General features: G+C 44.7%; 1 protein-coding gene across 1 annotated transcript in view; it reads left to right on the top strand.

The window, feature by feature from the left end:
* The window catches only part of LOC144755314 (calcium-activated chloride channel regulator 1-like), a 157,437-nt gene that overhangs the window by 33,291 nt on the left and 110,058 nt on the right, over positions 1–14,088 (top strand). The window contains exon 3 of the mRNA XM_078644116.1: positions 12,507–12,657. Within this exon, the coding sequence (XP_078500242.1) occupies positions 12,507–12,657 (151 nt within the window). The remainder of the gene's footprint in view (positions 1–12,506; positions 12,658–14,088) is intronic.

The raw sequence follows: 14,088 nt of genomic DNA, 5'->3' as shown, positions 1-14,088 counted from the left end.
TCGGAGGGAGGTGCTTTTTTTTGTATTTTACTAGCAAAGTGACTTCACCTTACATATACTTTACTTGCGTTAATTTGGTTTATTCCAAAAATCGTTTTTCATTTCAGCGCCATTGCAAGTCACAGGAACTTGTTGCTCAAAAGAAAAAAATGCATGTGTGTTCTGATCTTTGACTGTCTGAAGACCGATTTTCTCATTTCTGTGCACCCATCATTAAATTATAGGGTGTAGGTTGGGTTTTCTGAACTCCTGTGAGAAAAGGTCAATGTGGCAAACTTTGTGACCTAAAAATACACTCAAAAAGGTCCCAGGGAAGTAATTTAATGACCCTAGCTGCTAGACCCCCAAACAATCATAACATCAACAAAAATTAGCAGAGAGTCAATCGTCTACTATGTATCCAAAACAATATATCTAAAGTGGGACATGCTAACAAGGTGGACGAGTTCCCATCAGTCCTCTATCGAGACCGCCCTTCATCATCTGGGATCTCTCACTTCTTTGGAGGTAGAATACCTCATGAAACAGGCAGATGTAATAACCTGGTCATGGGTATCTCAGGGGAGGGTACTCCAGATGTGAAATTGGTGTGCCTAGTGAGGAACTGAATAGCAGTGCTTGAAAGTGAATAGTGATAAAGTGAATAAAGAGAAAAAGGCTCTAAAATTGTGTAGTGATGTGGGAAACGAAATTTTTAATATATACCTACACACTCCTAAATCAATAAAAACAGTGCATATAGTAGTATAACAAATGACTATAATAGAGAGTATTAGGTCGACATATTTCTGCAGTCACTGGAGCCTCTAGGTCTCCTGCTGCTTCCTCAGGACCATTAGTGCTACTGCTATTAAAAAGGTAAAAAGGTAAAAGATATCACCTGATGTAGAGAAGAATATTCGTCCTCCCAACCATTTGTTGGGAAGGAACAGCCCCACCTCACCTGGCGCCAGCTCAGGTAGTGGGTGCACCGCGCTCTCCGTCGGTACACCGGTCGTCCCTCTGAATCTCTGAAACAGCTTCAGAGGGACGACCGGTGTACCGGCGGAGAGCGCGGTGCACCTGAGCTGGCGCCAGGTGAGGTGGGGCTGTTCCTTCCCAACAAATGGTTGGTAGGACGAATATTCTAATTTTTGTTGGTGTTATAAACTTTGTGACCTTACATAGTTTCGTGGTTTCATCCATTTCTTAGAAATTCACATTACCTGTCAATAGAGATTTAAGTTGGTTCATAAATTCAAGATATTCCACATACACGATTGTTCAAAGCTTAGGCTAACCTAAATTGTCTTCGGAGATGGGCATTATGGGGCAGATGTATCAACATACCGCTTTGCGATTTCTAAATAGCGATTATTAAGGAATCGCTATTTAGAAATCGCAAAATGGGATGTATGTAAGAAATCGCTATTTTTTCGCGATTGCTTAATCTTCCTTATAAGGAATAATTTCCCATTCATTCCTATGGGCCAGGAGGCCCATAGGAATGATTGTGAAATTAATCTCAATTTGCGATTCGCAATTTGCTATTCTCAAATTGAGAATAATTTTAAGGGTGCAGTGGTGTCTCAAGGACACCCTGTTGCACCCCTTAAATGTACATGTGTGTGCATATGGCGCACATACATGCCCTATGGGCATGTGTGTGCATCACATGCCACCTTAAAAAATTCCAAATTGTGCATTTTTTAAAGAATTCGCAAATTAGCATCAACTACAAGTTGGTGGTAATTTGCGATTTCTTAACCAAAATTCGCAATTCTAAAATGCTACATACATAGCATTTAAGGAATCGCAAAATTGCGATTCCTTAAATGCTATGGGAAAATAAGGAATCGCAAATTTTTGCCATTCCTTATTTTGCGATTTTTTGATGCATGCCAAAACATGCAAATAGACGGTTTGCGATTCGCAAAGGCCGAAATTCGGCGTATTTCGGCCTTTGCGATTCGCAAACGGCTTGATACATCTAGGCCTTAATGTAGTCTGTTTTGACTGACAACATATTACCAGGGAGAGCTTATGGAGCTCAGTGAAGTTTTAATTCTCTAAGAGGGAAATGATTGCCTGAAACTCAAAGTTCAAAGAGGCGAGATGCTTATTAGGAAAAAGATTTGCTGGAAAAGTACAGACAAGCTGGACCGTTAGATGGACTGCAAAGAGCCACATTCCCAGTGCCATGGTAATTCACCCTGTAACTCTGCGCTCTACTTTCAGTTTAGAAATACTAAGGTGCTGCTTATTCTGGGCGTGCAGAATTCCCATGTAGTACAAGAGGAACCCCGGGGCTCTACTGACAAATGAGGAATTACTGTGGGAATCAGGAATACCTAGGTTAATTCCACCGGTAATTTCTCATATGCCCAAGGTGTTTCACCGAAAGATTTCAGCTGCTGTTAGGAGTGTGAGTCACTGGGTGAAACTTAATAAAGTGGAATTCCATTGGTGCAGGTCTCTTCGATTAATTAGTTAATTGATGAGTATGAACAAAATACATGGACATAGTGGCATGCGTACGCATACAGGAAGCATATACAGTGACATTTACTACTCCAACCCAAGTTGTCTAGCACACTTGAATGAAGACAATTAAGGGTGTGTGCAATTCTTGCATCACCATTTTACTGTTGAGCGTACTATAAGATTGCAACACACCATATGTGAGTGGCTCTACTGTGGTATTGCATACTCTGAAGATTTTGTTCGCTTGAGCCGTCGGCTATAGTCCAGTCGATCCACCATTCATCTGTGTCAGTTCTGTCTGGCAGGACATTGTGTGGATTGGATCTTGCATTCTGACTTTTTTTTGTGTGAACATTAGTAATTTACTGTTCCTTCACAGCTTTTATGCATTATGTGTTGGGGTTCAACTTTAGAGCTGCCACTCATTGTACACTTCGATATTTGGCGATGAAATTGAAAGTCAGGCAAAACGTAACACCACCTCCTTGGCTTGATCACGGGAAGCTGTGCTTATTTGATTGTCATAGAGCAGATGGATAGCATGTTTTGACCACCTTCCTGTGACCATTCGAGAAGCTGGTGCAAGCGTTTGCGACAAACTTTAGCAGCCTGTCATTGCTTTATTAACCTTCTTGCTTCCTCAAATTTGCTTGAAAATGCACCATTTATACACTCTTTTTTTCAACATTTTCTCGGAGAGAACCCTCCCCCAAACCCGTCGTAGGTTTTTCAGGCTCGCTTGCTACGCTAGTTCGCTGCAGTGCAGTATAGCAAAATATTTACGCCTCACCACTTTCAAATGTCACCAGCCCCCCCTGGTGCATGGGCTACTCTGCGAGGCTTGCAGTGTTTACGCAGGTTGGTTAGGCCACGCTCATGACTTTCCAATTGTTCCTACTTGTGCCTTTCTTAACTCCTTTGTTGTTATAATAATAATAATACCTTTTATAAAGCGCAACAGCTACTTCAAACAGAGGTGTCCCGGTGCTAAAAAGCCATGTCTTTAGTGCTTTCCTGAACTCCAATTCCGATTGGATTAGCCGAAGACTATCTGGAAGGGAAGGGAATTCCATAATCTGGCCGTTACCATCATGAACTTTCTTCCTCCCATACAGGACTTTGTGAATTTGGGAACGCACAACAGATTCTGGGAGTTCGATCTTAAAGAGCGTCTTTGTTGATAGGGCTGAATACGTTTCCTAATGTAGCTGGGACAAGTACCTCTCTGGGCCCTGAAACCTATTGTCAAGGCCTTGAATTCTATCCATTTGGCAACCGGCAGCCAATGGAGCAGTTTGATGTGCAGAGAGATATGTTGCCTGAAAAGCACTCTTTTGATAAATCTTGCAGCCGCATTCTGTACCATCTGCAGTCTCTTAATTAGTTATTGGCAAGACACTGCTCTTTGGTTCCTTGTGTGTTTTATGTTTTTGCACCCCCGCAGCACACATCTCAAAAGTCCCTTTTTTCCTATTTCTTTACATGTTAAAAGCGGCTGCAATTTCCTTTCGTTTTCATGACTTTTTTTTACAATCGCGGCACCGGCGCAGGTGCATGATGCATCAAAAGTAAGAAATAGAAATAAAAGTGCCTTTCTATTTCTTTACTTTATATGCAATCGCGGGACCCACGCTGGTGCATCAATTGTAACAAAAGTAATGAAAAGAAAAGGAAATGGCCACTATCAACATTTAAAGAAATAGGAGAGAAGCATTTGTTTAAGCTATTGACATTGTAAATGACAATGCCTTTTTTATGTTTTAAAAACCAAACCAGCCCAGTGATCCTACAACTTTCCCACACAAAAGTTGGAGAAATATTTGATTTTTCAGCAAAATCTGAGGTTAGGAGGGGATTCTGGTTAAGGAAACGTTGGGGGGGGCAAGCAAACCATACCTCACTGGACTCCCCAGGGTGTAAATTTTTCAGAAATGTGTGGGTTTTGGTAGGTTTGCCTAGATGGTTGCTGAGCCCAGGGCCAAAACCCAGGCGCCCCCACGCAAAACCAAGGCTTTTTATGACAGGTAATTAACCTTAAAAAAAAGTCACCACAATACATTTAGGGCCCTTGCCTGTTGCGGGTTCTTGACCCACCCACACGAGTCAGGCACCATTTTTATTGGGAGACCTGGGGTAAACGCTGGGTGCTAGGAAATTTGTGTCAGCCCGGTGATCCTAGAACTTTCCAACACAAACCTTTGAGAAAAATGTGTTTTTTTTTCAGAAAAAATCTGATGTTTGCAGGGGATTCTGGGTAGGGAAACATTGGAGCCTCACAAGTCATACCACACTAGACTCCCACGATGTCTACTTTTCAGAAATGTGTGGGTTTGGTAGGTTTCCCAAGATGACCACCGAGCCCGGGGCAAAAAACTCAGGTGACCCCCCTTGCAAAAACAGGTTGTTTCCACATAGGAAATTTTGATGTCTCCACAATACGTTTTGGGCCTTTCCCTGCTGCAGGTACTTGGTCCACCCACACAAGTGAGGTACAATTTTTTTCGAGAAACTTGGGTGGTAGGAATGTTGATGTTTCTTTCTGAAGCTTGAAAATTATGGTGCAGTAATGCAAGCAAAATGTGACAGTCACATTTGAAGGTTTGCAGGACATTGTGGGTAAGGTAACTTGTTGGGATCCACAAGAAAGATATCACCATGTACTCCCCTGGGTGTTTAGTTTATGAGAATATCTAGAGTTGGTAGGTGTATCTTAGATGGAATATACACCTAGGCAGAGAAAGACAGAAAACACAAATATTACTGGACCACCATTGAAAGGCCCATCACTTTCACATGCCCACATGCCTAAAACAGCAAACACACCAGCTGATGGATTGCGTGGACTGGCGTTTGGCTACCAGTGGGTGTAGTGACCAGCAGCAAGTCACTACTCGCACACCGCCAGCCAAGCGCCAGTCCACGCACACCACCTGCCAAGCGCCAGTCCACGCACACCACCTGCCAAGCACCAGTCCACGCACACCGCCAGCCAAATGCCAGTCCACCCGCACTGCCTGCCAAGCGCCAGTCCACACACACCGCCTGCCAAGTGCCAGTCCACGCACACCGCCAGCAAAGCACCAGTCCACGCACACACCCAGCCAAGCGCCAGTCCATGCACACCTCCAGCCAAACACCAGCCTACACACACCGCTACACATTTTGTTTTTTTGATATAAAAAAGAGTACACAAACAAATTGTGAATAGATACAATTTACTGACACAAAATCTGAAACTAAATACATTGCACTATTGCCAACCTTGAAACTGAACCAAATTCTTTAAACAATACAGACTTGGCAGTTCACTTTACCACTCAAGGATGCTCCCAAAAATTAATTTGCACATTCTAAAACAAGCAGGCACACAGAGTGCAGGGTTATAAGGACACTCGGGGCAGTACATACGAGTCGCCTTCCGCGTACCGCTTTGTCAACACACTACATCTCCTACTGGGAAAGTCTTTTGAAGGCGTGGGAGGAATGTGATCAGGAAAGTGGCAATCTTTCAATCTAACCACATCCTCCACCACTCCAACTCTAGGAACACTTGCCTGTTCCACTACAACAAGGCTGCCTATTACAGACTCCTGAAACTTAGCAAAAGTCATCTTTGACTCAGGACAACAATCCTTAAATACAACAAAAGCATTAAAGGTTGCCAAGTGTAAAATATGGATAGCCAACTTCTTATACCAAATGTAAGCCTTACGAAGAGCAGTGTAAGGTTCCAACCTCTGATCAACTCTATCAACACCACCCATGTGCCTAATATAGTCTAAATTGCACACAGGTTTGTGCACTTCAGCAACCTGAGCCCAAACAGTCACAGGTGAAGCACTTTCATCTTGGATGGTAGTCAGCATTTAGATATCTCTCCTGTCTGCAAACCTCACAGCTAGAAGTTCCTCATTACGCCCTGCACTGCACTATGCCAGCACAAGCTTCTGACAAAGAAGTTCTTTAGGGAAACTTTTACGGTTAGAGTGGGTTGTGCCACAAGCAATAGTGTCCACTTTGGCCAATTCCATGAACAACTGCACACCAGTGTAGAAGTTATCTATATATAAATGATGCCCTTGGTTAAAAGGTCCTCTACCAAGTTCCCACACAATTTTCTCAGTCACTCCAAAAGTGGACGGACAACCAGGGGGGTAATCCTGGAATCCCTACAAGTGTACACCCTGAAATTAGAGACATATCCAGTCCTACTGTCACGCAGCACACCCCAACTCCTAACATGCCCTCTTGCTAGGAATGTATTGCCTAAAAACCAAGAAGCCCTTGAACAAGACCAAAGGCTCATTCACAGCTATTTGTTTCCCTGGAGCACAGATCTAAGAAAATCGGTCTACAAAGTGATCAATGACATGCCGAATCTTAAAAAGATAGTGACAATCAGGGTGATCTCGTGGCAATGCTAAACCATTATCGACAAAATGCAGCATCCGAAGCAGAAGCAAATACCTATCACGACTCATGACTGCCAGAAATATAGCCGTTGCCATCAAGGGACTAGTAGACCAATATGAAGACATTGATGGTTTCCTTAGCAAGCCCATCAAAACAAGTTAATCCCAAAACCTTTTTCATCTCTTCCAGATTTGTATGAGTCTACTGGGTAGCTCTAGAGTGGGGCCTAAGGCTGAAACTGTTGTCCCTCTAAAACTGTTCAGTATACAAATTAGTCTGTTCAACAAAATCTGCCAAAAATACATTGTTCATAAACAACCAAAAACAATGTATAGGCAAAAAGTTTTCAGTATCCACTCTACACCCTGGAACACCAACAGTCTGGCAATGTCGGTTGCACCATGCATGGGACAACCCAGAGATCAGCACTTCCAATGGGAGGCCTTGCATAAATGTCCTCCTCTAAGACAGGCACTTCATCTGCACTAAGAGTGGCTTCATCATCCGATGATTCCTCATGGACAGAAAACTCACTGCCAGAATCTTCCACTGCCTCCTCTGCCTCAGATGCAGAGTCAGTCTCTGAACCATGGTTAGAGTAAGACTCAAAAAGCATACCAACAACCTGCTGAGCAGTAATCCTGCGGCTAGCCATAGTCCATACAAAGAAAAGAGACTTCACAAACAAGTCAACAACAACAAACAGTGTGCAAAATAAGTAAAAAGCAAAGTGTGGCTTTAGCACAAATATCTATATACTCCAAAACAATATGACTCACTTGCCAAAGATAGCTACACTCACCAGCACCTACTCTGCTGAGACACAGCGAAAAAGCAACAATATCCCACTAGAAAGAAAAAACAAAACAAATTGCTCATAAAATACACATAGAGCACAAATGCAAAAAGGTTTTAACACTCAAAAAACAGAAGAAACATAGTGCTATTATTACACCATTTGCAAACAACATATTCATGCAGGGAAATGAAACTCATTTACAGTAAACAGTACAAAAGAAAGTCTGTTACCAAACACATGCAACTACATAAACTGCAGAACGACCAGTAACGAAACTGCAACCTGGGAACATCAGTCTAAAGAGCAAAATCCTTGAACTAGAATGAAAAGGTAAAAATAAAACATTACAATTGCAATTCAGAAGAAATAAAACAATTAACATTATGAGACGTTATGTCACTACCCAAATGGTCAATCTGCCAGATGGGCCTTCAAATAGGGCCAAGAAAAATGTGTGGTGATCTTGCCCAATGGATCTGGTGTTGTTTTCTGTGAGGCCGATCTGTCCCCAGGTGGGGCAGAAAACAGCAGGCAGACATTTGCCTCCTCGCAAAAGAAATAGATCCCTGGTGCCTAGTAGGGTTTTTTGCCTCCCCCCTCCGGTCTTGGGGCAGAAAGGCCAAAAAAGGGGAAGATCTGTCCCCAGGGGGACAGAAAATACATAAACATAATTTAACCACCTTGGAAGTGACCCTTGGCCAAGGGGTCGCCTCCATCTACAATAAAAAAGAATCCCTGGTGCCTAGAGGAGTTTTCTCCCTCCCCGGGGGGCAAAAGGGCCCAAAACAAGCCCATCTGCCCCCCGGGGAGTGAGAAGGGCAGAAGAGCATAAACAAAATGTTACCCACCTCGGAAGCGACCCTTGGCCAAGGGGTCCCCCGAGGGCACAAAGGACAAATAAAGATGTTGATTGCCCCCAAAAATATGCAGAAAATTTAGAGCGCTTGGAAGTGACCCTAGCCCAAGGGGTCGCTTCCTTAACATATAAATTAAAATCCCTGGTGGCTAGTGAGGTTTTCTGCCCCTGACCCCGGGGCAGAAAGACCAAAAAAACGGGGCGATCTGCCCCGAGGGGAGCAGAAAAAATATACTGTAATTTTAGCCCCCTTGGAAGCGAGCCTTGCCTAAGGGGTCGCACCTTTCCTCGAAAATTAATCCCTGGTGTCTAGTGGGGGCATTTATGTTGCATGATCTCTGCGCTGTGCGTAATCGTGACGCAGTAATGCCCTGCACAGAGACATCAAGAGAGAGGAAAAACTCTTTCCTTTCCCAAATGCCTCTGTGCATGCAGGAACTCCCCCAGGAGCAAGGACACCTACATTTACTCCATGGACGCCTGGAAGCAATGGCTTCCAGGGTATTTGGGGCTTCCAAAAGATGCTGGCGTGCGCTGTGCGCGCTTACCTCATGGGATTCCCATGGGGAGTTTGGGGGGTCGGAGGTGGCAGAAGAAACTCTTCTGCTGCCATCCCCCTTTGTGAGAAGTTGTTTGGCTGCCCATGTGGGGACCACCAGCGCGGTTCCGTCATGAGCACAAGCCCACCATGGCTCATGACGGAACCGCTCCATCATGAGCATGGAATGGCTTATGTAAATGTATATGATTATTTAGTGTTCTACCTGTAGTGAGCCCTCCGGCAGCAACCCCTGACCCCGATGATGTCACATGCAACCCTCCGGCCGGACGCGCCCATAAAGTAAAAACAAAGGGGATTGGGACCATTTGTGACCCAGCCCAGAAAGTTGACCCTTTTGACTGCATGTTATTTTGTCACATGCTACCCAGAGCTCAAGCTTGCTACCATGCGGTCGAGTGGAGTGGTGTGGCTCACTGGTTAAAGGCGGCAGACCCGAGAGCAGAGAACGGCCTGGGACCAGGGTTCGATTCCCGACGCGGCAGGGTCTTGGACCAGGATCAGCGGACTCGATAATTCTTGCCTCGGTGCCTACTCTAACCAGGGATCACACTCGGCAACTCTGGGCATTAGCTTGCCTCATCTCCACAACGGCCCCTCACAAACGCCGGGGATGCCTGGTTTCACCTTGGAGACTCCCAGGAGGGACTATCTCACAGGGAAAGCCAGGACGGGTTCCCCAGCGGTCTATAGCGCTACGAGGCCTGCGGTGCGGGTAGCAGTGCGCTTTACAAGACACACACAATTTACAAGACACACACAATGCCAGCCTGAAGGCATAATACTGGCAACAAGGGGATTGCCCTACCCAACACCCCTCCCCAGGCCATAGCCTGCAGCTTGCTGTCCCCTGCGAAAAGGAGGTTGGCAGCACCGCAGGGGTGGGGAACTTCTAGCCACCAGAGCTGCCTCACAGAGCCCCCAGCAGTGCCTTTCACAAGTGACAAGGAGGCACCTACCAGGCTAGGCTAGCACAATAAGGCTCCATACACCCTGACAATACTTCCTGCTTCTGATTCAATCTGCAGTATACCTAAGAAGGTGGGGGAGACTTCTGGATTTGGGAGCCCAGCTTGAGTTATCAAAGCTTCTCCTCCTGCCCAGACATGTGATACCACCTGCAGACCAAGGCCAAGGCAGAGGCCTACCCTTCACCTCCAGCTAGCCAACAGCCTTCCATTACCTGGAGGGACCATCAAAGGTACATACAGCATTGTTGCCTTCATCACTATTTCAGGCTCATGGGTGAGCCATCTAATGCGTGTTCATGGTGGACGATGCCATTGCAATGAAAGGGGATGCCATCTTCCCAGCTCTGGACCCTCAGCCCACAGGCAAGGCACAAACACACAACTCGCTTGTCAGGGTTCAACAAGATGCATTACCTGCAACACCGACGCGCACTACAGAAACTGTAGGAGAGAAGAACACCCACTAGACAGCTGCCCGGGCTGAGTAGAAATTTTCTTGAGATGTGGGAAGCACAACCACTTTGCGTGAATCTACCGCAGCGGGGAGAGGAGTTGAGGTCCAAAAGGGCATATGTCACTGTCAAGAGCAGTCCAGTACCTCACACTTGAGGAGACAGATCAGCCCATCCATATACGCCTCTCGGCATGGACGCCTGTCGACCAAGAGGATGACATCTTGGCAGAAGAGGACGTATTCCTTATCTCATCTACAGCCCATGCGGAGTGGGAGAGGAGACCACAACCAACGTGTGTGGTAACAATAACGGGAACAACAGTCAAAGCCCCTATGAACTCAGAGGCATCCATGAGCATTATGAACTTTGCATAAAAGTGAAAACCAAGATCCATACTCTCACAGACCAAGACAAAGATATACACCTATCACTGGCAGGAGACCCTCACACTGGTGGGCATGATACATGTGATGATAGAGTACGGAGAAAAAAAAACACTAGCCAGATTCTGCACAGTCAAAGAAGGTTCAGGAACACTATTAGCATGCCACATGGCAGAAGACCTCGGAATGGTACAGTCTGTCAGAGTGTCGCAAGTAGAACACATCCTGGGGTAAATTTCAAAACTATTTCAAGGCCTAGGATGCCTTAAATTGCCTCTGATAACACTCCACATAGACAATTCAGTAAAGCCAATGGTCCTTAGGCAGCACCAAATATCATTTTACCTGCAGCCACTGATGGAACAGGAACTGGAGATGCTGGAAAAGCTTGGCGTCATTGAGAAAGAATTTGGGCCCACCACTGGGTGTCCCTGATGGTTATCGTGGAGAAGAACAAACAACCAGTATTGATTTGGCTGAGCATCAGCATGCACCAGCCGAATAAGGCAATTAAGAGGGCGAGGGACCGCTCCCCCCACCATGTACAATATGATCACTGGTCTGAATGTAGCAAAATAGTTCTCCAAACTGAGTCTGTATGCACAATTCAATCAGCTGCTTCTAGACAAGGAGGGCTGTGATATTACTATCTTTTCAGTACACCTCAGTTTTTGAAGCTACAAGCAACTGAGGTTTGGCAGCTGAAGTGTATCAGAGCACCATCCGCGAGACACTATCCGCCCTTCAAGGCATCATGAGCATTCACGATGACATCCTTGTGCACTCATCAACTCTTGATGAACACGACCACCGCTTTCACATGACACTACAGCGCCTCAGAACTCCCAGAGAGGACATGCTTTTTCCGTCTCTCTCTCTTATGTGATGCTACCTGCCCACAAACAAGCTTGTGTTTTTTTTAAATTTTGTCCAGTGCTGCACAACTTTTGCAAAAATGTCTTTGGTCAATGCTGCACGCAATAAGCAAACCTCTTTGGCAAAGCCAAAAGGTCCAAAAGGCAAGACTTATTTGCTTTGCCAGTGCTTGTTTCTCTGTACCACCTGTGTTTTACCAGATTCCAGCTCCAGTTATGGTAGTATTAGGAGAGAGGCTCATCCGACCCTGTTTGCATTTTATCTTTTTTCCTCCTATATGTTGTTTGTGCAAATGAAATTACTTTAAAATTATTCTATTTTATACAGTACAGTATGTTTTTATCTTTTTTGATTAATTGATTGTTTAGTTTGGCACTCTTAAAACCAAGTGACCTTTTTATTACTCATAGTTCGATTACCCCCTTACACTGCTTACCATTTCAGGAATTTCCTGTAGGTCCCTTGTCCACATTCGTAATCCTCAACATGTCTTGTAATAGGTTGTATTTGTGGGGAAGCTATTCCACCTTTGATCTATGTAACGTTCAGCTTACCCAATGAAGGTAATTCCCTGTGTTGATTGTATCATAATAGATTGAAAATGTATGTATATCTGAATATTTTTATAAAAGATATTGGATGATTAGCCTTGTTTGTTTTATGCATGTTATACTTTATGCTGCATGCTAGGTGACTGTGATCTTTAACATGACTTTATTTTATACTATTAGGCGAGTGTCATTGTTGCGGATTTCTACGTAAAGTACGGAGATGACCCCTACACCTTGCAGTATGGCGGATGTGGCCAACAAGGCAGATATATCCACCTGACACCTAATTTCCTGCTGAATGACGACTTGATTGATGTCTATGGGTTGCGAGGTAAAGTAACTATTCAATTGTTAATTTTCATAGATTTTTCTTAGGTGCCTAAAAACTGTTTCAGGTCATTTGCTTGATTATTTTCCCTGTATATCAGAAATTACTGTGACTGCTCTTGAGTCACTAACCTTTTTTTATGACATCTCTCTTTGGCTTTAAAAAACCCACAACAGATGGCATCCTGCTGTACGTGGTATGTTATCAATGAAGAAGAAAATGTGACAAAAACTCAAAGGAAATCAATTTTTCAATTACTTGAATTCAATTTAACTGGTTGTTCATTCCACTTCTGTCCGGACTGTGTTGCACAGTAGAAATGCTGATGAAATCTTAACCTCTTAAGAAGTGGGGGCTTGCACAGTTAAGAGTGGTGGAATGGGGCGGGGTCCGAGGTGGATGAAGTTGACAGACAACGGGATAAATAATATTAAAGAAAAAATAAATAAAACCACTTATTTTATGCTTGCCACAGCCAGCGCAAAGTAAGTGGTTTTGTTTGATTAATTATTTATTATCATTTATTCCCTCATCTGTCGACTTCCACCTCCCCGCTCCCCGCCCACCCCCTATGCTCTTACCTGTGTGAGCCCGTTACTGCTCTTAAGTGCGGGTGTTGGCCAATTGCTGACATCTGCACTACCTCCCCAGTGAGTCTGTCAGCCGTTGGATAGCAACGGCGAGGCATATAGAGGCCAGAGGGATTCTTTTATTCTATTTTTAAACTGAGGCTGCTCAGGAAGGGGTTCCCAAGAGGCCTGAAACTTTTCTTTCTTGTACTGTAATGACGATCAGGGCACAGGATTAGGGCATGGCAGGGCTCGCAGATTTTGGCAAAGTTGCCAGAAAACTCTGCCAAATTCCGCGGAGTTGCAAAAACATGCAGAGCCGTGCTTGCCCCGCCCCCAGTTTGATTAGATCAAGCTTGTCTTGCAACCTAACGATTTACAGAGCCTCGGGCCTCCCATGTAGAGATAAGGAAGACACACAGATGAATTAGGTCAATTTTCCTACTGTTAGAATTGAAATCTGATGCACAGGACTAGCTGTTCGAAAAAGCCAACCTTAGACTAGCCAAGGGAGTGTTGCCCATCTTACATAATGAGAGCGATGTAAAGTAAGTCATGCTAGACCCTGTTGTGTTCCTATTCCTGCAAAAACAACAGGTGATGGACAGAATGCAGAACAATGTCATACATTCACCCCAGTACAGAGATCTGGGCCTAAATCCATCGTTTTTTTGCTCACCATGCCTTTCAAGTTTGAACCCAGCCATATCCAAATCAGTCTTGACCCTGTGCCCCATGGGAACAGTCCAGCCCGAACTGCCAAGCCAGGTCCTCCCTGGACTGGAAACAAGCATCCAAGGACCGGTTTCGGGCTTTCAGCCCTCATCAGCCTGGATAGCTTGATTCCAGTGGCATGGAGAGCACG

This window comes from Lissotriton helveticus, chromosome 1_1 (genome assembly GCF_964261635.1).
Source record: "Lissotriton helveticus chromosome 1_1, aLisHel1.1, whole genome shotgun sequence".
In the NCBI taxonomy this organism is placed as follows: Eukaryota; Metazoa; Chordata; class Amphibia; order Caudata; family Salamandridae; genus Lissotriton; species Lissotriton helveticus.
The sequence above is the reverse complement of the archived record's forward strand: the minus strand, read 5'-3'. Positions and strand labels throughout refer to the sequence as shown.